General features: G+C 38.3%; 2 protein-coding genes across 2 annotated transcripts in view; one reads left to right on the top strand and one right to left on the bottom strand.

Annotated features, from left to right (window-relative positions):
• Nucleotides 1-637: 637 nt before the first annotated feature.
• unm_sa30652 (un-named sa30652) lies at nucleotides 638-7,312 on the bottom strand. The gene is made up of 8 exons (XM_039675330.2): nucleotides 6,857-7,312; nucleotides 6,418-6,639; nucleotides 5,762-5,900; nucleotides 5,056-5,195; nucleotides 4,699-4,751; nucleotides 4,427-4,551; nucleotides 2,728-3,045; nucleotides 638-2,634 (listed from the first exon to the last, which is right to left on the bottom strand). The coding sequence occupies exons 2-8, from the start codon at nucleotides 6,636-6,638 to the stop codon at nucleotides 2,302-2,304; spliced, it is 1,329 nt and encodes a 442-aa protein (XP_039531264.1). The 5' UTR covers nucleotide 6,639; nucleotides 6,857-7,312; the 3' UTR covers nucleotides 638-2,301.
• A 212-nt stretch (nucleotides 7,313-7,524) lies between these two features.
• Nucleotides 7,525-26,432, top strand: part of LOC120482881 (uncharacterized) — a 42,079-nt gene continuing 23,171 nt past the window's right edge. Inside the window, exons 1-2 of the mRNA XM_089126053.1 lie at nucleotides 7,525-11,372; nucleotides 11,713-11,765. The gene's annotated coding sequence lies outside the window, so the exon portion shown is untranslated. The remainder of the gene's footprint in view (nucleotides 11,373-11,712; nucleotides 11,766-26,432) is intronic.

Raw genomic sequence — 26,432 nt, 5'->3', positions numbered from 1 at the left:
CCCCTAAAACCCCAACATAAACTTCACATTGCATCTCTATGTAAATATTTAAACATTTCTGGAGGAGCACAGGGTTGTTGATTTGCCACGAGGGATGCAGTGTAGTGAACTAAAACATTCAAAAAACATAATATCAGACGTTTTATTTTGCAGGATCATAGCCTACAGAAAAAAAAATAACATGAAATTGAATGTTAAAAAATTCTTTAAAAGGTTTAAAATGACTCAAATGTAAAGTTGTGTTACCATTAAGGCTAGGCTATTCTACACTATTGACAAAATGGTTTCATATTTATAAGCTACTGACTTTTTACTGAAAGATTTTGAAAAAAATATTTATGCCAACATTTTTTTTCCTCTTTTGAGACCCATTTCTTTTTTTACAATCTCTGGTTACATGGACAGTGTTTATTGATGTGTTATCACCGTCATTGACCCATTTATGTAGGCCTAAACATGTAAGTGTATACGGGTTAGTGAAGGCAATGATCTACCCTAATGATCTTTTTTAGTTAGGAGCTATCAGTGTGTCTCCTGTATTACTTGTGGAGTTCCTACGTTTGTATACTGACTTTAAAACAAAAACACAACTAAATAGGCTACTAAGAAATGTTTACAGTCAAATATTTCAATTAACTTCAGTCAATGCTAATATTTTATTTCAATTTGTTATGCTAATAATAAAAATGGATATAGATTTAGACATTGTATACATACTCAGTCATGGCCACTTCACTAGGTACACCTTGTTAGTACTGGATTGGGCCCTGGCTTTTGCCTTCAGAACTGCCGTAATTCTTGGATTTTGGTCCATATTGTCATGATAGCATCACGCAGCTGCTGCAGATTTGTCGACTGCACATCCACGAATCTCCCGTTCCACCATGTCCCAGGTTGTGGCGTTTAAACAATACTCAGTTGGTAATAAGTGGCCTAAAGTGTGGCAAGAAAATGTTCTTCACACCATCCCTAGCCTGAACTGTTATACAAGGCAGGAGCCTGTTTTCATGTTGTTTACACTAAATTCTGACCCTATCTGAATTTCACAGCAAAAATTGAGGCTAATCAGACTAACCAATCTTCTATTATCCAATTTTGGTGAGCCCGTGCGAATTGTAGCTTCAGTTTCCTGTTCTTAGCTGACACCCGGAGTGTGTTCTGCTGCTGTAGCCCGCCTGCTTTAAAGTTCAAAGTGTTGTGCATTCCGAGATGCTCTTCTACAGACCTCGGCTGTATTGAGTGGTTTTTGAGTTACTTCATATCAACTCGAATCAGGCCATTCTCCTCTGAGTCTGGCATCAACAAGGCATTTTCGCCCACAGACCTGCCACTCACTGGATAATTTCTCTTTTTCAGGCCATTCTCTGTAAACCCTAGATGGTTGTGCGTGACAATCCCAGTAGTTCAGCAAAAAGTAGTTTTTGAAGTACCAAAACCAGCACATTTGATACCAACAACCATGCCTCATTCAATCACTTAAATCACCTTTCTTCCCCATTCTGATGTTCAACCTAAATGCATTTGATTGGTGGTAGTAGTTAATGGGCTTTATGCCCAGCTGCAGTACTTCCTGAACTTCAGCCAGCTCCTTGTTTCCTGTCTGCAGTTATTGGCCAAATGGGCTCTATGCACGGCGTTATTTCCGGTGAAGCATTAGGGATGCTCGATAACTTCCGCCGATCATAGAGTCCAATGCAATACCGAGAATTTATATTGAATTTTATACTCCATGGTTATACTAATGAAACGTTAGTCACAAAAACAGATAAAACAGACACCCCTCGTTGTGTTTATGCTTCTTTTTAAAATTATATTAAATAAACATAACTATATATAAAATTACATCTAAACGTATGTACGTTTCGTTTCAAAGACGGGAGGACAGTAAATATTGAAGACTCTGCCATAATCCCGTTTTCTCCGGTTTTCCTCCGCTTTAATCTACACAACCGGAAATGGTCGAGCATCCTTACGTCAAATGCGGAACTTATGCGTGCATATAGCCCATTGATTAATCCAAGTGTGCCTGACCTCAGTTGTCATGGCAACAATAATCAGACACACCTGAATTAATCAATTTGGCCAATAATGGCAGACAGGAAACAAGAAGCTGGCTGAAGTTCAGGAAGTAGTGCAGCTGGGCATAAAGCCCATTAGATAAAATTAACTTTGATCTTTGTATAATTAATAATCTTTAAGAGAATTTTCTTCCTTCAGTATTTTTCCTACAAAAAGAAAGCATCACAGGTATGACAGGAAAACTGTGTAATTCGATTCATTTCCCTCAAACTCTAGCTAAACTCAATCAGTCTGTTCTAGCGAAGCTTCCAAAAGCTCCCACTGTGTGGCATCAATGAGCCTATAGTTGATCTGTCTGTATTTGTGTGGGTCTTTCTTCCTCTGTCTGCCCACCTCTTCATATAGACTCTGAAACACTGGCTGAGGGGGTGTGAATCTTGCCGACCTGGCCAGATCACGATAATAATCCCACTGATCCTTGTCCAAATGGAGCAGGTGCTTAACCTGCACACCTGTGTCTAGTTTTTTTTTAGTCTCTCTCTGCACCTCTTTCTCCATCTCTGCCTGGGTGGGCAGCTTTACCGAGCCCTCCAGAACAGCTAGAGCAAATCGAACCTATGGATAAAAATGATAATGTTGCAGTGAGAATGATTCACATGCACTATTCAAACAGAAATCAAACCATCCAGTTTTTTTCTCTCTGCTCACCTGACAGTCAAAATGAATGAAAGGGCAAATAATTTTGCAAATGCCAATAAAAAACATTGACGGGAAGCCAGGGGGCAGCAAGTACTTGTAGAGCGGGGTCACAAAAAGTTCCTGTACGTCCAGGCCTAGCTCTGATGGACAAAGGAAAGGGAAGTTAAAGTTGTATCCAGTGCAGAACAGAAGAATATCAGCCTGGGTAACTGATCCATCCTGGAACTGTAAAGATCCATTCTCCAAGACCCCAACAACAGAGGTAGCCTGCTGAATACCCAAAGGCAGGGGTAAGGACATAGTTGGTGTGCTATGACTTAGAATCACCTAAAATGAGAGAGAGAGAAAACAGTCACTCTACTCTCCATTTTTAGCAGAGAGGCCAGCTTCTCTTTTCACTAAGACCAATTCCAAGTGTTTAAGATTATACTCATATGGATAGGATGGACAAATCCAAAACAAAATTTGAGTTAAAGGGATATAGCAATCGTAAAATTGTTTTTATTAAAATGTATTTACCCTCAAGTTGGACCAAACCCATTTGTTGTTCTTTCTTTTGTGAAACTTAAAGGAGAAAAAGTAATGCTGATTTTTTTTTTGGATGAAATAAAAATGCTCAGCGGGAAGGTTTAAAGTAGCGATGAAACCATGTTGTGACAGATCTTTTCTTTATTGTGACATACATTGAAGTGTAACAGATTTTCATAAAAATAATCTTTCTTATGCTGAAGCTGAACACAAAAGAGATAATGAGCCCCATTGACTTTCATAGCTCATTTGTCAATGGGCCCATCAACTGTTTGGTCTCTTTTGTGTTCAGCAGAAGAAAGAAATTCATACAGGTTTGGAACAACTTGAGGGTAAATGATGACAGAATTTTCTTTTTGGGGTGAACTGAAACATTAAATACTGCTCTGTATAGACCATTTCACAAGATGTAAACAACACTGGTCCAGAAGCACTTCCTGTTTCAGTTTTTTAACACTACATAAAAGCTGGGATAAAATACAGCCAACAGGACATTTAAAACTGAATCAAAAAGATAAACAAACATCTTTAAGATGTTTTCTTTGCATTAGAAATAAAGAAAACAGTTACAAACTGAAACAGGAAGTGTTTCTGGACCAGTGTTGTTTACATCTTGTGAAATGGTCTATACTTTTATGACTTCAAACGACTTTGAATCAGAGTTATTAACTAAAACTAAAACCATAAAAAAATGTTGGTCCTTGAAATAAAACAAATGTATCTAAAATCTAAAATAAAATATAATATAAAAAAGAAAACTTTTATTTCAGCTAGTTGCCAAAGCAACATTTTTCATTTTCATTTAGTTAAACTTGAAGTACTAAAATAATTAATAAAATAACTAAAAATTATAGACATATTCAAAAAAAGAAACTAATAAAAATGACAAAAAATACTAAAAATTTTAATAAAATTTAATTGAAAACAGGAAATATAAAAATGTAAATATATAATAACACTACTTAAATGGACTGCTTTTGGTATTTTTTTTGGAGCACAGCATTTGTCATCATTCAGAGCTGCACAAATTGACATCTTTTGTGTTCCACAGATAAAAAAATAATTCTTCGGAGGATAATGACAGATTTTAATTTTTGGGAGAACAACTCTCTAATTCACAACCAAACAAAGCCATTTAAAATGTAATATTGTAAAAGAAAAAAGAAGTTAAGCCACAAACCCGAGCATTAACTTGGGCTAACTCAATGGAAATGTCCACACCAGATGCTCTGGCCCCCAAGACCACGACGGACTTGTTTGCGAAAGGCTCTGGATAGCGATAAGAGTGACTGTGTAAGACTTTCCCTGCAAAACAGCAGTGGAAAAAGGCAAAGATAAATGTAAGAAGATGAAAGACAGAGTGAGAAAGGGGAGATGCATGGGTGTAATGAGACTAATAGTTGGGGCTTTTAGGGTTATGCATTTGTAGTGATCAGTGATCATTTGTTGTACCTTCAAAATGCTCTATTCCAGGAATGTAGGGCAGGTGGGGGTCGGAGTAATGCCTGCAGAAAGAGGAAGGAAATATGAGTCAGCGCTGAGACGCTAAAGGGCTCCTGTGGTCTTCTGAATTCCCTCACACAAATGCCACATGAATGCATAACATAATACCCATTCCCATCACCTCTGAGAGAATTCAGCGAGATAAAAGCCTCAGGGAATATTATGGGGTAAATGAACATGCCACTATTTGAATAATGCTATGCATTTGGAACATCGCTGTGAAGCTGCAATTGAAGATTAGATGCAATTGTGTCCATTTGAGCATGTCTGGGAGATAAAAGGACTCTTTAAGATGGCATTGCTCACCCGTTGCAGACAAACACTGAGTCGAACGTCTGTGTGTTCCGGTCTCCACATGTGCGGTGCGAAATTACCTCCCACGTCACAGCTCCCCCCGTCTCCGTCTCCATGGAGACGGGCTTCACCTTTTCCACCGCGGTGTTGAACTGTGAGGGACAAAGCAGTCTGTCATAAGCAATATTCTTGTTTCTGTTGGTAAGAAAAATACTAATACTCAGAACATTTCTATGTGGCTTCTAAACACACTTGACGGGTCTTTCGATTTTTGTTGTGAAGCAGATTGTCTTTGTCTGACAAGCAGAGGTCAGCGGCCCCTACAACCCTGATCAATAGGCAATCTGTACTGATCTCAACTTTCAGGCCACTAGTTGATGAACAGTTTTACCCTAATAGCCGTTGATACTCAACTAATACAGTTTACACTCAACTCATATACAGTTTAGAGTTTTAAGTAGGAGGACTATGATCATGTTCCAGCAACTTTGAAAAGAGATGTCAGTAAATACCAGACTTGTTTATATGGCATTGTATTCTCAGACTTAGAATACATGGACACATGACTTTGTCATCTGATAATTTATCCATATTGTGATAAATGCCACACTGTGTGAAGAAACATCACAATTTTTATTATTATTATTTTTTTTTAAATTAGTAGGGGACTGATTAAGTTTCATTACAGACATAGAATTTATATTGAAGACAAACACACCTTGATATGACGGGCAATATCATGTCTCTCACAGTATTTTTCCAAATACCGCTGAACCGACGTATGGTGCAAAAAAGAAGGCAGGTGGTCATCAAAGGGAAATTCAGGGAACATCATAACTTCCTTAGGCAAATTGGTTCTTTAAAACAGATAAGGGATTTTATAGTACATAAAGTTGCATGAAAATTGGACACAAATGAAAAACAAATAAATTCCCTGCTCAAAATAAAAAAGGCACATCTTAAACCTAGACTTGTTTGTTCTGGCCGCTTGGTCAGGTCTGTCAATTGCTCACTTTGTTTTGTTGGTATGCGCTTATTAAGAACACATTATTTTGGTAGGATATTTGCTTAAAGTCACCATAAAGTTAAAATTTACAATTCTTGTTTTTTTAATGAAATATTTATTATAAATGATTCATCTATGCACATTCATTTTGAGTCAAGCTCCACTCATTCCATCCAAAGAGGGGGACGGAGTTGTAAAAACTATTGCAACTTCCATTTCATGATAACTTTAATAGCCTATGGTTCAGCTTGTTAGTTTGGGAGATCTACAGTAGACTAGTCTAAACCCAAAAGTGAGGAAAACCACAAGGTTTAAAGTGCCTTCTTATTCTCAGCAGGATTATGCACAATTTATTAGTTGTTCTCTACCTGAGGTCCCTATACATACTGCTGTGGATGGGATACCCATTGTCATGTGGGCCCACTCGTTCCTCATAGAACCAGGTCCCACCTAAATGATCAGTCGTTTCATACACCACGGGTGGATCAAAGGTCTTGGGCCTAGACAGGATGTGTCGAGCGGCGCAAAGACCTGCCGGTCCAGCCCCTATCACCGCTACACGAGCTCTAACGTTACTCCTCCGCTCCATTCTCCAGAGCCACACGACAATCGACACAGAAATAAACAAACAATAATAAATAAAGTTTCGGAATGGGAAATCCACACATATTTTATCCACCAATTTTCTATAATTTCTCGAAATGTATAAAAATAAACAATTATTTATATCTTTATAAATGAGCGCATGCGCAGTATCGTTTTTTTATCAGCAAACCTGCAGGTGTCATATGAGTCAGAAGCAATTACCTCTTCTGGATCGGAAAACTCAACTCCGGTAATCACTCACACATACACACACAAAGCTGTTTACTGCGGAGATTTAGCGAGCAGCATAATCCCCCATTTTGAAGGCATTTCGAAAAGAAATGCTTGGTCACCACAACAGTTGAATAATGTGTCACTAATGTGAACTTCGGTCATGTCTTTGAGTCAGCTTCCGCCAATCAATGTGGATTTCTCCTCTGTTGTTTACTGTGGTAAGGCTGCATTGGCTGAAAGGAAAATCTTCCGGCATGCTCACTTTATAACTGTCAGTTCTTATCAGTAACGAGACACACACTCACACTGTATACGCCAGTGCCAATTCTTAAACAGTTTCACGTAACGTTCCCATTCCCAACATATTTCCCTCGTTTCTTTCAGTAGCATGATTGTAAAAGAGGGGCGGATGATATAACGCTCGTGCAGTGAATTCAAAATAAAGGCATACTTTCACTTTAACTCAGTCACTTTAAAAACAATTATTATATCTAAAAAAACGACGAAACTGTAGATAAACATCTCTGAAACTAAAAGCGGTTACCTGAAGTCGGTAGCTATTAAGTGACATAAAGTTAAGTTTGTTTGTTTATTGTTTACATCAAGGTAAAGTGTTAATGACGCACATTAAAGTAGGCTGGCGATGCTGTTGCTATGATGATATGAGAATCAGATATATTATGATATTTACATGGTATTTAAAAAGTTAGTGCCATTGTACTTTCTTGTTAGTGAATGGCCTTTTTTAAAAACAAGACATTTTTTGTGAATATACTGTATAAACATATAGTTAAATGGGTTGCACTTTATTTTACACTCCTGTTCTCCATACATAGTATACTATGTAGGCCTACTTATTATAGTGATTATTACAATAACTGGGTAATAATTAGGTAGCCTACTAACCATGAACCTACTCATAAATCTAAACTTGACCTATGTAGTTATTATCAAGTACCTTCTTAGGTTAGTACACTGAAACTAGGCCTACTAGGCTACTGTAAAATAAAGAGCAACCGCAAAATGTTGCATTCAGGAGTGTCACCTAGCCGAGTGAAATACCGTGCCCGTGTAAAATAGTACTGATAAATCCTTGTCTGACGATGGATGGACTGATTACCATATACTGAACATTTAATACTGTCAGAATAATTTCCCCTGTGATAATAGGCCTAGGCTATTTTGTGAATGAAAGAAACACTCTTTTGATGTAACGGTTCAATGGGTTTGGGAAAATGTAGTGATTCAGGTTATTCAGACAGTTCACTCACGAACCGAATCATTTGATTTCTCACTTTTAAATAGCAATGGGATACTTTAGGACAGAAAATATCCAATGTAGGAAACAAAATTGTCTTCTATCTGTCTTCTTGTCTTCTATCGTTTCAACAATGAAGCAGCTCTTTATTGCACACAAAGTTTGTCATGGATGCTGTGCAGGTGAAAACTATTTATATCAATAACAATATCAAAATAAAGGGAAATTTTTTGATGGGAGGCTTGTCAAAGGCTGAAACACTCCTGTTGACAGGACAGTGTAACTGATCAGATTGGCTTTTGGTGTGGTGTCTGTTACGAGTGGGGCTTATTGGATAATAACCATAAATGTTTTATCAGTGTGTTTTAGCATTCATAATACTCAGTTTTTCACTTTATATAAAAACCCCATTATTGATGACTACTATTACTGAATTGGATATTAGCACTGAGTGGAGCAATGGATGTTACATTACATTGCAAATCACCATAAAGATTATGTTCAAGTTCATTATATTAAATTAAGTTTAAATTGCATGATTATAATTATGCAGAATTTACCGCAGGCGTTTAGTCTTGTTTTTGTGTTGGAGTATTGTAGGCCTTGCCTATATTATACAAAACCTTTATGTAAACGGTTTTGTTAAAAAAAAAAAAACTTAATATTGATGTTAATAGTCTAAAACTTTACTGGCTATAACTTATTGGAAAGAAAAAAGTTGTAGATGCAACATCAATCACTAGTTTTGGATCTATACTTATAATCTGTCAAGTACAGAGATATTCTGGTTTCTCCCTCTAAATATCATCCTGTTCTTTTTTCCAAAGTTATGTCTTTGACTCGAGTAAACTTGGAGTTTACTGACATTTATCAGGCTCACTGATCCGATGGTGGAATTTTATCAGAGCTTCTCTGGTCTGAATGTCTACAGAGAAGGATGGACTCAGGCCTCATAAAGATAAGCTTCATTTTTGCTGATCATTGACATGTGTATATAGGGGACATTTAACTATTTGCATTTTGCTCCACTATTATGGTTTATGAATGATTATTCTCAAAATAGCTGGTTCAAAATAGTCAAAGGGGATTGAAAACGTATAACAGTCTTCACTAATGCAGTAGAGGCTCCAAGGCTGTTCAGTTTTAGATATTAGCTTTAAAACCTGTTTAGAAAAATGCTCAGTTACTGATACTTGATTTGCGTATTTTAACAGTTATTCATCTTGTAATGATTCGATTTCACTAGGCCGCCGCCACAAAAGCTCAAGGCCTTAAAGTTGGCATGCAATTAAAAAAAATTCACATTATCTATTTTCTAAATGCATGTTGTAGATCTTATTGTGCTTTTCATCTTTATAAAACCAGTTTTGACCTCGTAATTTTTTTTCTCAATCTTCCATGCAGTGGAATTCAATTTCTGAACTTAATTTAGTACAATTAAACCCAGCCCCACTTACCTTCATTTATATGCAATATTCAATTCACTCTGATTTATGGCACAATATGGAAGAAAATAACTTTTTCTACTTCCATTTCATCATCTTTTCTACCGTAGCCCAGGGGTTCCCAACTGTGGCCCTTGAGCTCCCTTCACAAAGCTTTTATGTCCCTCAGAATATTTTGTTGTATGAATATGTAAGCAGTCAATATATCAAAACTTAAAAAATCTAAAAGCCCAAAACAATCAACAACATACATTTCAAACAATCGTTTTTGTCAAAGACATCATTCGGATAGAATTTAGAACAATAATCAAAACATAGATGGAGTAGATCGAGTCCATCAACCCGTAAAGATTGCACAGTCCCATACCTCTTCCTGGGTTCGACATTTGTCTAATGTTAGGCAATTTTAATTTATATTTGCTTTTGAATGTTTGGTGATCACGTTAGCTTAATCTTGCATAAACAACTTATATCCGCTCCTTCTGGTTTGTGCAGATCTTCTTCTTTGGTTGTTTTTAGATTTGATTTTGGAATAACATTAATTGTGGTATAATCTATGAGATAAACTTTTCCCTTACTGTTATGTAAAAGGAAGCAAACTGTGATTGGCTGCTATACATGTTGATTAGCCGTGTCTTCTTGTCTAACTGGGCTGTTTTGCCCACAGTAAGCTCTTTTGTGAGTTGTATGGCTTTTGTCAAGGATCAGCTGTGTGTTATTAGCAGTGTTGTGAGTACACAATGAGTTTTGTGTAAAAAGTAATGTAATGCATTACTTCTGAATATTTGGTAACGAAATGTAGTTCCTTTTTCAATTCGGCACAATGTTCCTTTTCCCAGGGACAGATTTGACAGTGATCGCCGCCATTTGACAGATTTGACAGATTTTGATAAATGCATAATGCATTTATGTCATTATATATGGCATTATGCAAAAAGTAGAACTTTATCTAGGCCTACTCAATTAGGAACAGATATTGGGTTTTGCCTAAAGTCAAGGAACATAAAAGTAACGAGTAACGTAAAAAGTTACTTTCCATATAGGGTAACTATAAGTAAAGTAACAGATTACTTTTTTTAACAAGATACACTACTTTTTAAAAGTAACTTCCCCAACACTGGTTATTAGTATACTCTAACTATAACTTAACATTGTGCCAATGTTAATGCTTAAGTCTTGTCATCTCCAGTTTATGGATCACTCCATACTGAACAGAATGAACCTGCCACACTTGTGTAAGCATGCAGCCCACATCCTGAAACATTCAGCCTCCACAATCACGTCCACACACACATATATTCGACATGAAATTTTAATTAGTTTCAGAGGTTTTGTTCAAGGGGTTGTTGATCAGCCATATCCAATGAAGTATAAAAAAAAAATCCCCAAGAGGATGAGGAGACCTTTCCCACAGGCACGTGAGCCAGAAACATAGTCCTTTTTAATCCAGATAACATATTCTTGTCACATCTCTGGTTTGCATTTTGTTTCTGAAGCATTAATCTTTCCACCTTTCAGATATGTATCAAGATAATGTCTTCAGATTAGGCAGGATTAGCGTCAAGCACACATGCCAACATTGTACTTAACCTGATTAACCCCACTGGGAAAGATAAACCTCCTGCGTCCACCTCCTCAGTCAATTATGTACTTGACATCCATAATCATTAATGTTATTTACAGACAGCCTACCCCACTGCTGAAGAGTGTGTTTACTCAAAACCCTGTGAGACCAGGTTATTGACAACGTTTTACTTTTCTATTGAGAAAGCGAGCAACAGCTCTGGGATGCCTGAAACCGGTAAATGCAGTCTCTATTGCTTTAAACAAAATTTTTTATACATGCTAATGATTTAGAAAGTGAAGTCATCGTGTATTTTGTAAAAATTAGTTTAATATAGCCCACCATATCTAAATGAACTTGGTGAATCAGATAGGAAATAGATTATGAGTTATAATTAATCCAGATGCTGTTTTGTCTGCTGATGATTTTCTAGGGCTATGGAAAACGCAGATAAGTAAAAATAAATGTAAAATAGAATAAAAGCATAAATGAATATAAAAAAGAATAGTCTTTTATTCCTTTATTTTCCTATTATTATGTTATTTATTTATTTATGTTTATTTTTTTATTTCTGCAGAATTGGGCCTTCAAATACTTGTGGGATCCATTGTGAAACATTATGAGCAACAGGTTAGTTTCCTCAGGAGGCCACTTGATGGCAGCAGTAAGTCACCCTCTCTGGTTTGGCGCCCTAAAGCGTGATGACGGGCATTGTGTGTGGTGTTTGCAGCGATAGGCTGTGGGCTGTCGGAGTGGGAGATGTCCAAAAAACCAAATATGACGATTCCTTTCGCCCTCCGTTACGTGCCAATCAGAGATAAGATGCTAGTCTCCAAAGAATGCCAATAAACTCTTGCGGGGGTTCGAACGCCGTTCAGAGGGGGAGGAACGGAGAAAGAAAAGGTGTTTGAGAGAGACAAGACAGCTGGTGGTTCATTCAGCCCACCAGCATACAGTGGCGTGGCCCTGTGATATACATGGCGAGGGGGCGCAAGCAAAGAAAATCACTGTATGACAGGACATGTTGGTGCTTCATTATGGCACAGTGTCCCAAACGAAGTAGGAGACAGCCCAAATCCTTAAAAAGCAGAGAAATGTATATGTGCTAGTGCAAGAAAAGCATCAAATTGAAAGAAGGGCAAGAGCGGAGAGAGGAGGAGGAGGGGGTGTGGGAGACCGAAAAAGGGAGAGGCAGAGAAATCGAAAGAATAGAGTGAATCAACCCTATTTTCACCCAATCTTTTTGTTTTACATTCAGCGCAGGTCGCTTCCTGGCACTTCATGGTTTCGATCCAGCCGTATGACGCACCGCTCCCAGATGAAGGGGACCTGCTGCTGCTAGGGCTGATAATGATAATAGTTATGATGATAACAGTAATAACCAACTTCCCATGTCGCTCTCGTCCTGCCAGCTGCTTACGTGTTAGGATTATCAGCCGTTCTGACACACCGCAGTGGAGATGCTGCGGTACCCTGGGGCGTGTGCGTTTCTGTGCGTTCGTGCATAAGTGGGTGCATGTGTAGGTGTTTATGTGGTGATGCCCTCAAATCTTTCCCCCTTGCTTCTATTTTTTTACCTAAAGAAGCATGAAAAACTCTTTAAAAAAACTCTTGGCATTGGTGGATACATGAAGATCCAACCTTTTCATTCCACAAAAGCTTCTTTGTGTGGAAAAAAAGATTCTTCTGATTAATTAAATGGTCTTCGCACTAAGAAATAAATGGTTCTTTTAAGAACGGTTGAAGGTTACTATGGCATGGAACCTTCATTTTAAACGTAGAAAATCTCTACTTGATCACCTTACTACACTTTGTAAAAAAAATCTGTAGTAAATAAAGATTATTGGAGTACATTTTACAAGAAAATACAATTTTAGTCTTTCAAGATTCATAATTTGTTACATGCAGTTTCTTTGTAATTATTTGTGAAATTTACTAGCAATTTCAAAGTAAATCCTATAAACCAGTTTTGTTCAGTGTAACTGAACTTAAGCTCACTACATGTTTTTCCTTCAGAGCTGCTTTGGTCAAACAATTGCAGCCTTATTGCAAATGTAATTTAAAGTGGACCTATTATGCAAAATTCACTTTTACATGGTGTTTGAACATAAATGTGTGTGCGCAACCACCCTATAATGGTAAAAACCCTCCCACTCCTGCCCTATTAACATAGACTCCGCCCTAAGTGTGCTGTACACAGTCCGCCATGTTTATTTCCTCACCAGAATATTTAACTGCAGTATTCCCGTTAGAAATTCATTCAAGAGCAGTGAGTGATTTTCTGTTTTATTTTCGTTGTTTGATTCATATTAACAGCATACAGCAGTCTGTGTATCTGTGTATCAATCTGTGTATTAAGGTAAAAACAGCGTAACATACATAGCCTATGTATGTTATGCTGCTTTTACCTTAATACACAGATCTAATACACACATGTAAATGTATTTATTTATTTCCCTGTGTGTATTTGACCGTTAAAGCACAATAAGACGTAAAAGAGAACTTTGCTTTGAAGCCTTGATCGTGATGATAATCAAAAACCAAACAGATGTTTTTGTTTTTAGCAGAGTATACGGGCTGTAAAGGCACAGCCCTCTTCTGGAAAGTGGGGTGGAGAGTAGCAGCTCATTTGCATTTAAAGATACATGCACTTTATCTTTGCACTCAAAACTGCCCCTTTACAACAACAAGTATAATAAATTATATGTGGGGTATTTTAAACTGAAACTTCACAGGCACATTCTAGGGACAACTGAGACTTATATTACACCTTGTAAAAAGGGGCAGAACGGGTCCCATTTAAAGGGGTGGTTGATTGCGCTTTCACTTTTTTTCATTTTAAATAGTGTGTAATGTTGCTGCAGGTGCATGAACAGTATCTGCAAAGTTGCAGCGCTGAAAGTTCAATGTAAACAGAGATATCTGTCTTTTAAAAATTAGGAAGTTTAATGCCTTCAAAAACGACTCGAATGGGACTACAGCAGGTTTTAGACGTCACTAACCCACACAGTTACATCAACCCTCCTTCTGGAATATGCAAAATTGGGCATGGCCATATATCTGCGGCTTGTCGAAAGTGTGTTACGTTCAGCCAGCTGTCAGGTCTTCTGTGTCCGTGCTTCCCACGGATGTTGTAGTTCGTCAACAATGGATACAATTTATGTTTGATTATGTTACTGAAAATGACATAGGACCTAGCTCTCTGTGCTGCGCATTTTAAGAAAAACAGCTTCCAGAATCTCGACGAATTCAATGCCGGATTCAACAAGAAACTGTTACTAAAACATGAAGCAGTTCCAACTTAAAAACCAGAGGTAACGTTAGCACTTGTTGGGCCACAACCTAAAGTAAGACTTAATCATTTTAAATATATTTGCATGTATAATTTCAGACGTAATGTTTTAGTTTTATCAAATGCCAGCACTGGATTTATAGCCACTAGGCTACTAGTTATGCTATTTTGTGTCTACGACAAACGCGTACAAACATTTTGGATGTACTAATGTTGTAAATGTATTTTTCATGTATATATACTTTATGTTGTTATTTTTCGATATGATCAAGAACGTAAACCAGTGCCAACGCTGTTTGTGTATATAGTAGCCAACCAATCTGAGCCCACTGCTTGTTTCTGAGGGAGTGGTTTCATAGACTCAGGAAGTCAACCGGTCGTTCAAATGACAGAGGCTTCATGAAGCGGCTTACAATAAAGGTGAAATTTAAGAAAAATAAGACTTTTTAAAAAAAAAAGAAAAATCACGAATACATGTTATATTACACCCCATAAACACAATCATGCAAAGAAAAAAAGCAGTAAACTACACCTTTAATAATTCAACACAAGTTGTTAAAAAAGATTGTGTTGTAGCTGTATGCTTTGTTTTTAGAGTCTGACTCATGGATACTCTGACTCAGTAACTAAAAATGACGTCCTTGATTTGTACTCGCACAAATGCGCAGAAAAGACTTCTGGTCTGAGATCATACTAATTTTGAGGTACGAGGATAAGCAATTAAGTCAATTAACTCAAAGTTAAGCTCCTATTGAATTCCAAGAATAGAATCTAAAAATGCTGCCGGTGAAATGACATGTGAACGCACGTTGCTTGATGGCATTTCGTGGCGAGAATGGCTCTTGCTTTCATAATTAGCTTTCTTTGAATATGTAAATAAGCAGATGTTACTTTTAGTGAGTAGTTAGCAGCCAAGAATCCCAAACAGGTGTAATCCAGAAAATGGAGTCAATTTGATCTCAATACAGGTTTTGTGATTGTTTATTTGTGTGTGTGTGTGTTAAAGGTTATCTTTTCATTGGCAAATGGACTGCATTTATATAGCGCTTTCACAAACCCAATGGCCACCAAAGCACTTTACAAATTGCATCACATTCACCCATTCATACACTGACGGCGGTGTCAGCCATGGCAGGCAAAATAGCTGGCAACAAAAGTGAGTACACCCTAAGTGAACATGTCAAAACTGTGTTGTCCAAACTGCAAGGCAGTTGTCATCTTGGCGGTGAGTTTGGGGTCGTTTTATCATGCCGTTCAGCCCAGTTTCTGAAGGGAGAGCATCATGTTCTGCTTCAGAATGTCACAGTACATGTTGGAATCCATGTGTTCCTCAATGAAGCGCAGCTCCCCAGTACCAGCGGCACTCATGCAGCCCCAGACCATAATGCTCCCACCCCAATGCTTGACTGTAGGCAAGACACAATTTTCTTGGTACGCCCTGACACCATATGAGCCAAACAAGTCTCATCAGGCATACAGGACATGGTTCCATTAATTCATGCTCTTGAACAGGTTGCTTTCAGCAAACTGTTTACAGGCTTTCTCGTGGGCCAGCTTCAGAAGAGGCTTCCTTCTAGGATAATGGCCATGCAAACCGACTTGTTGCAGTGTGCGGCGTATGGTCTGAGCACTGACGAGCTGAGCTTCCACTTGCCAGCTTCCGCACCTGACGCACAGCATGATGACTTAACTTCTTTGATTGATCCTTGCAAAGCCTGAAGTGGAACCAGTAAAACCTCTGTATGACCCTGGCATGTACTGTATCTCAGTTTCAGGGTGTTTCCAATCTTCTTAAGCCTAATGTAGGTAATCTTTGTGGAGAGCAACAATTCTAATTCTCAAATCCTTAGAGAGTTATTTGCCATGAGGTGCCATGTTGAACATCCAGTGGTCAGGATGAGAGAATTGTACTCAAAAGCACAAATTTTAACTGCTCTAATACAAGATAGACATTTTTTATGTTCCTGTCAAGCAGAAAAGAACATGAACATGATAAATATGATATGTGGCTTTGCAAGGTTAAAGGACATACAGCTCTTATCACTTTTGTTGCCAGCTATTTTGACAATAATGAGTAATGTTGAGTTATTTTCAGTGGACAATAAATATACACTGCTATACAAGCAACACAAGTTTCATTTCTATACTATTGTCCCTTGAAGATATACTAAAATGTTTGCTGAAATGTTATATATGTCTGTGTGTGTGTGTTTATATATATATGTGTGTGTTTATATATATATATATATATATATATATATTATATGTGTATGTGTTTTACAACACGTGTTAATGTGTTTGTTAAATAGCTTTTTAATAAGTGGGATAATGTGCAATCAGCTGCTCTATATTATATTTTTGTTATGTTATGTTATATTAATAACACTGTGAAAAGAGTAGTCTTAGAGATATTACAACAAAAATGTCTACTCGAATGGACAGAGAAATGAATTGCTGGGTCTCAAGAGGACAATTGTATCATAAAAGCATTTAACCTCGGGTTCCTCCAGGGGGACTGCATGCTGCCACAACACTAAATCATTTCAAACAAAACGATCTACTCTATAACAAATAATAATTTCTAAGTCAATATGAAATGTGTGTTTACACTTTTCATTTAACGTCTGAAATGTATATTTAAAAATGTCACAGGGAAAAATCAAACTGAATCCAGATAAAAGATGCAAGCACATTGCGAAATATTTGTGAATTTCTGAATCTGCCCCCACATTATCATGAATCACGGCTGCATTCCCAGGTGCTTGCTTTTTTACAGTAATTAAAAGCCACGTTGTATGAGCACGACAGAATTAATTGTTAAAAATTGGGGCTCTTAGTGTGCAAATTTGCCTTGAAACAACAGAGACTTAATTGCTGGTCATAAATGAAGGAAAAGACCCAGTGCCATTAGTTGTAGGGTGATGGGCACCAGAGCCATTAGTGAGGGGCTAAATTGGGCTAATTTTCAGTGAGGGCCATGTGTGTGACGGAGAGGGAAAAAGGAAGACAGAGCGAGGGGGGGAGGAGGAGAGAAAGATGGGCTTTAGATGGGGGCGGGGGCTCCATCAGTTTGGAAATGGTGAGTAATGAATCCGCAGCCAAATTAAGTGTATGAGTCAAACATTTAGGAATTAGATGTTCTGTAAATTAAAGATGTTTATCAATGCTCGGCTTTAAGCTGCCTTTAAGCATCTTTTAAACATGTGCCAGTGTTTCATTACAGGCCTGTCTTGATGAAGTCACATCGCCCGTCTAATGATAAACATCTGCTCAGTGGGACAATTCTAATTTATGCACCTTTGTTCTGAAGGATTACTGCTTTCCTGTGCTATTTTTGAAAATCTTGAAGGATTATGGACACCCAATCGGGAAGTCATAAAACCACAGACGATTTTATCAGAACATTACAGTAAAATCCGACACCCAAAACCTCTAATTAGTAATTTGTATTTTACAACATACATATATTATATTATATATTAGTTCTTATTTATTAAAAATATAATGATAAAAAGCAATAGTGAAATTAATGAAAACAACAAATCGTATGGCCTGTTTTAAATACCATTTAATATAATATATTATATTATCTTTATATGTACTTAAAAAGGCCTTGACAAGTATTTTTATTGTTGTGTTTTATTATTATATTTTAAGTACAAATAATATAATATTACTACTTAAATATTCATTATTAATAAAAATATAAAGAATAAAATAATAACAATACAAATAAGGCTCATAAAATAATATATAAATATTATTAATGCTTTAAATAAAAATACTACTAAAACAACAAAAATAGAAATAAGTTTTTTTAAATGAATTAAATAATTATTGAAACAATATATTGAAATAAAAAATGTTAATAGCAAGAAAAAAGCCAAACACAAATCCTAAGCCTTACACTTTCACATGAACACGCTTGCTTCTTGGTCTTGTTGCAGACGGGCACCTGTGCAGCCAAACACGCATGTGACTGCACTTGCTCGTCATCTCGGCTTCTCAGATAAAGACTGTGCACGCTGTGATAACGGCCATCGTCTCGGCTCTAGTGCCCTTAGGGTTTTAGGCAGAATGGGAGAGGCTAATCTCAGACACAATAACCAGCAGAGATGACAGACCAGCACACTGCAGCTGTGTCACGCCACCATGCACACCACACATTAACCATTCACCGAGGGGGAGAGGAGAGAATAAAACCTCTGTGAATACCAGAATTTGCCAAATGGCTGACTGCTTACATGTGTACGACTTGGGTTCTACTTTAAAATAAACTATAATATAAATTTCTCTATTTTTTTTTTTCATGTTCGTGTCCATTTATGTTATCTTTCAGCCCATGACAGTTAGATTGGCATGTGCAAGCAGCACGTGATTATTCCTTTTATTGTGGTCATTTCTGATTGACAATTTTCTCCCATCACACTCCTTTTACATCTGTCCCTTTTATGTGCTCTGCCTGATAGGCGACTGTGTGTGTGTGTGTGTGTGTGTGTGTGTGTGTGTGTGTGTGTGTGTGTGTGTGTGTTTGTGCTATAGTAAAGGTTTTGTGTGCTTTAATCCTGGTTCTGATGCTATACCTCAAAGCTTAGGATGGCAGACATACTATATAAACAGTTTATGTGTTTAGATACCTCTTTTCATCTCCTTTCATTCTTTAAACCTGTTTAACCTCCACATTTTTGATCCCTTATATCAAAAAGGCTCAGATGAAAGCAAAAAATGTATATGTGTGTAAGTTTGTTTATTAACTCAAGGAAAGAGTAATATGTTAGATCTGTTAACCTCAACTTCAGTGTCTAAGTACTGTTGTACAACAACTGAAAATGATGACCATGAATGTTTGTCATCAAAAAGCAAATTCCCACTTTGTTGTTTTCAACCGTTGTTTATTAGTGACTCACCTTCTTCATGCACATTTCTTTGTCTCTTTGTGTCCCCGTCTCTCTTCTGTATCTGTTTTGTCTGTCTCTTTCAGTAAATGTAAAATGAGAGCCCGCCCCCAATAGGTCACTTTCCTAATGTGAAAAGACACAATTTCACATGCGTGTTTAGCATCGGAACAACCCGCCATCCAATCACTGGACAATACACATCGCCCCTCGCTCTGTCATGATGATGTCACGGCGCGTAGAGCGTGTAAGCACGTTGTGTAGTGTGTGGGCACACGGCGGTGCAGAGCATCGGCTCAAATCTGAGATTTATTGTGAGTGTTGCCCAGGACTCTTTTTTTTTTATTTTCTTTCCTACTCCGCCCTTTTTCCATTTAACGTCACAATGGCATCAATCATCACCCCCCCCCCCCCATTCATCTTTCCGTCTTCTCCATTGCGATGATTTCTTCTCGCCGTATCAGTCTTTTCATCCTCCCTTCTCCATTTATCATGTCTATGTGATTGTTATTGCTCATTTGCGCTCTGACAGTATTAAAACGCCTCAGGCTTACAACAGCTTGCTGTGCCATTTCATATTTTTCATGAAAACACTGGTGCCTGAAACAACGTGGAAGAGGGAGTGCGCAAAAAAACGAACACACATCATAAACGCCACGCGCTACACGCGCATTAAACTGTCAGACGAGTTAGGACTGTGCGCCATAGCTGCTGTGTGCGGGTCTGTAATCAGCTTCATTATACTTGTGTGCTACTCGTCCTTTTGGTGGTCCATCAAGAATTATTTTAAAAGGACACAAATGCCTTTATTTCACAGCTAGGGGTGATTGCTGAAGCGTTTCAAAGCCATTTGACTGAAAATGAGTGCAGCTCAAGCGTGGAAATGGCAAGCTGTTTATGATGTCACCTAAACCCTGACTCATTCAGCAGTAGGTTTCTATTCTGTATTTTCTGAAATTGCATGTCGGCCTGATAGAGCAGATCTCTTTTGAGATTGCGGCAATTAAAAAGTAATCCCCCCCCCCCCCCCCCCAAACAATTCATAGCAAAATCTGCCTGACATTTGTTCGCCATGTCTTCAGTGATGGAGCCAATGGCTTTGCACTCAGCTCACTCGGTTCTGATTGAACAATGACCGGAGTCTCGCTGTCTGAGATCGCTCCATTGGGGTATTTATACCAAAGCACGACAATCCCTTCAGTCCAATCAGCAGCTGCCATATTAGAGCTGAAATGAAATGGCGGTGTGTTATGTTTTGCTCTCGTGTTCTTTGACAGCGCGCTGCCGCATTGGCCAATCATTGGCGCAGCGTGCAGTCTCTTCCGTCTTTGTGATTTCTTTGGAATGCTGTTGTTTGCTTAAATTGCTCTCTTCTTGCACAAGAAAGCCGGAACAGAGCGCACGGCTCGAGAAAGGGCGGCTGATTGCGTCTATTGTCTAGCGAGTGTGGCTCATGGGCACTCACGGGGTAATTGCCGCTCAAGGAGGCTGAGGCGTGCACCAAAGGGAGAGACCGTATGTGTGCGAGAGTGAGTGCGCTGTGTGTTTAGAAGGAGGATGAGAACAGAGCCGATGGTGTCGAAAGGGTTTCGCTTTATAATTTATGATAATTTTCCCAACAATGCTCTCTAGTTGGTACCCCCCACCCCCTTACACTAGGACTCTTAAACTAGCTGTACTAACACACACCCAAAAGACACAGTAGTTGGGAAATGGGGTAAAACCAACGGATTTTATGCCAGTTTATTGTGTGCCAAGACTGCTCTGTGGGTTATAACCTCAAGCCCCATCTTTCACTGTGATGTGTGTCTTCGCCTTGCTTGAAGGCGATGTCAGCGAGATGGAAATGCTCAGAGAATAGTCTGCTCCATCAGAGCCCCGGAGCCATCGTGATTTTTAAAAGACGTTATCTGTTAATGCGATGACGATGATCTTTGAGGGTTCATTCCACTTGAAGTACGACTTTTGTCAGATGTTGTTTTTGTACTATCTCCCAAGATACATTTGGCTTTGAAGCTATAGCTGGGATGTGTTTTCTTGGCTCTCTCCATCCATTTCTTTTAATTTATAGTGCGACACCTGGAACTGTGATGGTTTACATCCTTGTAAACACTCTCTGTCTGCATCTACATCTCTTTTGATGAAATGCCAAGCTGCCGGAAATCTAGATTTGCGTTGATGAGTGGTTTTGTGTGCACATCAGTGTGAATGTAGAGATTTTATGGCCTGAGATACTGCCATGTGTGTAGATGTGGGGGTCTTTGAACGCTTATGTTATCTTATGTTGGCATTATAGGGGGACAGCAAGGGGAAAGAGAAAGAGAGAGAGAGTGTGTGTGTGTACACTGTATATAAATTGGCAGGTTGTAATTAAATGTGCAGACCTCTCTACTATCTCCTCCTCCAGCCCTGCGCCAGTGACGCACAAACGGCTGCAGCAAAGTGAGTCATCCAGCCCTGAGGATCACCAGCCCTCCCTCTATCTCTATACCCCCCTCTTCCCCAGTCCCCCCTTGTACCTCTTTCTCTTACCCTCCTCCATTCAGTCCCTGCCACACCATCCCTCGTCTCCTTTCCCCAACGTCCCCCTGATTTTTCTAGTCATGTTTTTCACGTATTGACCGATTCCCCCCATATGCGAGTCTCTCTGCATTTGTCTTTCTGTCTCTCTCCCAGAAAATTTTACTACTTTTTCCACTATTCTCATCTTCCATCCTTTTCAGTCACTTTATCATTCTTACATTCTCTATTATATATTTTTTTTTCCATTCGCATCAAATCGATAGAAATAAAATGGATGCTTTAGATGACAAAGTCCAGATGGTGCAAGTTTAATAAAGAAAGTAACATTTAAAGGAAAAATGGGAAGGAAGGAAAGAAAGAAACGTGGATGTTTGTCGCGTATGTCCTGCGTCAAAGATGCGTCACATGAGACGATATACAGGTGTGCATGTATACTGGCAAGTTACCTTATATGGGGTGATCTGCCAAGAGTGTAATTGTATGTAATAGAGATAAACATTAGTTAACATAAAAGCCTGACTCAATATATGACTAATTTTTAATCACTACGTTATCCAAAGTTGACAGCTGCAACCAAAACAAGCATGGAGCTGTTATAAGCGAGTAATTGCGCAAGCAGATATGGGTTTATAAATCGATCAGAAGTGTTACACACATGCTTGGTGCTTTGCTGCTGCTTAGATTACAGTATTGTGTAGATTTTGAGGTCATATGCTACTATTCTGTCCTTTGAAGAATTTTTGGAAGAAGTGGGAAGAAGGCCGATCATAATCCGACCGTGAGTCATGTAATTGTGAGCACTGCCCTGGTTAGCTTTGACTATAAAAAGAAGTTCATTGCCTGAAAAAAAAAAAAGAAAGAAAAAAGCAATTTAGCTCCTAACTTGCTGTGGTTATCCAATCAGCTTCATCTAAAATGTGCGGATATACATAGGGAGCTATATACTGATGTAGCCATTTAAACGCTCTCAAACATTTTGCTGAAACAATCAAATGAAATCTATTCTGTTATTAAAATGAAAGTTGCTAAGTGAGCTAGCTGCCCATGTAAATAAAGAGGAGCCGGAAATGTAACTTCAAATTCTCAAAGCGGTTACAGCTGTTACTCATTCATTGTGCTCAGCCACTGCAGATGTGACATGACCTAAAGAGTCACGCCAAATTGTCTATTCTCACAATAATGCATATGAATTTGTTTTAAACATGTACAAGTGCATACATCAACTGTAGTAAATTATATTTTGGTTACACTTGTGACGTTATAAAGAGTTGAGCTGGTTGTAAATTACATTATATAATCAATATTTTCAGCTTTGTATGTTTTGTTTTTGCTCTAAGATCGTTGCTAAGTATATTCAAGATGTTCATCATTGCTATATAATAAGTAAAAATCTAGTTTGCACTGTTTCTCCAAGAAAACACAATGAATAATTTTATTTTCATTTAAGTGAATCAAAAATATTGTCATAAAAAGTGATTACTTTAACATTTTAATGCATGAAAAATGCCTCACATATGTCAGACTTAACTCATAGTGAATACATTGTGAGTTTGTGATATATTGCCTACATCTGTTCATTTAAATATTGCGTGGTTTTGAAATGGTCTCCTCGTCCTCAAGAGAGGTACAGAATGGAGAGGCAGTGTGGGCGATAGCAGAGGCGATGGTGTGATGTAGGGGAACAGGTATGTCCTTATCAAAACATTATCTGGGACAGCAAGGTCGTTGCTCGCCAGAGGACATCTTTCTGTACTTAAACACTGTTTAAAAACCACCCACCAAGATGCAGCTTACAGAAATAATCCGACAGGCAGCCTAGTTGATTCCGACTGTATGTAATGTATTTTGTCTCATTATCTATGGGTGTGTGCGTGTGTATGCATACACTTGCTCACCAATGCTGCATTTATTTTTTCAAAAATATTACTACAAAATAAAATAACTTTTTTTTCCATTTGAATATAGTTTAAGGATTCACATGATCCTTCAGAAATCATTCTAATATGCTGATTTGGTGCTCAAGAAACATTTCTTATTATCAACAGTGTTGGAGGTAACGCATTACAAGTAAAGGGAGTTACGTAATCGAATTACTTTTTTCAAGTAACTAAAGTAGTACATTACTTTTAAATTTACAACAAAATATCTGAGTTACTCTTTCAAATAAGTAACGCAAGTTTTTCTGTTTCTATGACTGACAGCTCTTCTGTTGAGAAATCAAGAGTAAAGATGCAGAAGCGTTGAGTAGTATCTACACTAAATGTGAGCATGCATTTATTCCTTTCACATTGACAGATTCAGGATTCCTCAATATGAATAAAAGCAGCAAAGTGCAAACTTAAATGTGTTCAAGAATACAAATTAATGAATTTAATGTCTTAACTGCTGACCTTCTATTGATCCAATTTAATTCAAATAAGCAAAAAAAAAAAAGACTTAAGTTAAACATCACATTTGTGTTTCGTTGTTATTGCTGAAGTAAATGTGGTGACCTTTGAGGTTTGTTTGAGCTGCACCTTTACTTTAGAGGTGTGAACTTTTATTTCTTTCATCCTGATGGGTTTATTCATTTCACTTTTGTGTGAAATGACCTTTACGTTTGCCAAAAAAAAAAAAAATAATAATAATAATATATATAAATATAACTTCCACAGTATGGTTGATTGATATGTACTTATTAAAATTGATTATATGAGCCTATAGCAACAGATATCTGCTGTTTCTTATTATTTGCTTACCTATATTTCCAATTTCTATGGCATTTGCATAAACAAATAAATCATATCCAGTGAGCGTGCAAGAATGTTGAGAAGTCAGTGATCTGCAGACTGAAAATCAGTTAACATCACTTGTGGAGAAGCATAAAGAGTGTTATTCTGGACATATGTTTACAAATCCTACACTCTCCTATTCACATAGTAATAAAAGAGACTAATACCTTTGGATTGTGGAGAGGAAAGCCATTATAAACTGAGAAGCAATATTACTGCAATGAATGCAGATGGAATATCATGTTTTGTAATGCGGCTCTTGCACAGTAATATTCAGTCAACAGATGAGACACAAAGGCAACAACAACTACATTCTTTCATCCTCGCAGACGCCGGCCACCGTCTGTTTCATCCAAATATCCTCAATGAATCTTCCATCCTTGTGCCGAGGCTTATGCGCTAATCTCCAGTTATAATAGGCCTCATTATTAAACATATTGCTGTAAACTAACACAGCCATCTGGCTCAGTGAGTGGAGCACAGAGTAGGGCAAGAGCTACTGTTTTTTCCATGGCACCTAGTCGTAGCACACTGTAAAAACACAATCTGGTACGATGGCTGGTTGGGGGTAGTGCGATTTGATTGACGAGGGCATGAATGACCTCATAATGGATGAATTTGTATGAGGCGATGCAGAGAGGGCTTTGATGGACTGAATCAGCCAGTGGTAATTAAACGATTAATAGTACTTAGCTCAACTCAGATCATCTCCTGCGCTGGCTCCCATGGGGCCCGTCATCATGTTGAAATTACACAGATGTTATCGCTCTCCTCGCCTGTAGACAGATACGTAATCAGCATTTGGTGCGGAGGCTCACTCATGTACGTACGTATTTACGCCACACCAATGTCAAATGACACCAAAACAGATAATGGTGATTTAATGTGGTGCCATCCTTATTATCATTTCAAGTCAACTGTATTCTGTATGTGCCATTTTGCAAAGTCTAAAGGCAACAAACATTTTCCTCATACTCTTCTCCAGTGAGGCATATAACCTTTGTAACTGGGGGCATTAAGAAATATCCATGTTGTTTCCCCTTCATACACAGTTTTTGGGAGAAAATCAATTGTCCATGTTTTTATTGCATCCCCTCATTTTTTAAATCACCCCTGCTTCCTTTACAAATCAATATGAAATCATAATGGAGTCTATATTGGCTACATGTTCTTTTAATTACCGTGAATGATTACGTGCAATTATAATAGAGGGCAAGTACACTTTTGGAGTAATTTGATCAATAAAACACATTAAAGCTGCAGTAGGGAGTTTTGAGAAAACGTTGAATTTGCCTGAAAATTTGAACAAGCACAACTTACAGGTCCCACCCCCTTGCTCTCTGCTGCGCTACAGCCCTCCCTCCACAGCTCGTCCCCCACAGTGGAGCCTGCCGTGAACTCGCAGGCTAGTCATCAGGGCCACCAATGCAAAACACCGACAACAAAATGGTGGTCTGAATTACACAGCCGTCAAAGAATTCCAGGAGAACTGTAGGTGCTGGCCAACGATATTGAATCCCTAGCAAGTGGGCACTGGAGAGGGAAATGGCGATTGAGGCAGTAATGCGGGGGTCAGCAATCGACCTCTTTCCCACCATTAGGGCAGCTGAACGGAGGTGACATGGCTTCACCAAAACCTGAATGGTTGGACGAGATTACGGAGATGATTCATGGATTGCCGCTGCCTCCACCCAGGTGGCAGACACAGGCCAGCCTTTGCTGGGGTGTGGTCAGCCAGGACACGGCACATCTGGTTAAGGCTCTATGCTGGCTAGGAATTTGGGAAACAGGAGGGGGGTGCAGTAGGTGGGACGCT

The sequence above is a fragment of the Pimephales promelas genome, chromosome 23 (genome assembly GCF_988280905.1).
Source record: "Pimephales promelas chromosome 23, fPimPro1.hap1.1, whole genome shotgun sequence".
NCBI lineage: Eukaryota > Metazoa > Chordata > Actinopteri > Cypriniformes > Leuciscidae > Pimephales > Pimephales promelas.
The sequence above is the reverse complement of the archived record's forward strand: the minus strand, read 5'-3'. Positions and strand labels throughout refer to the sequence as shown.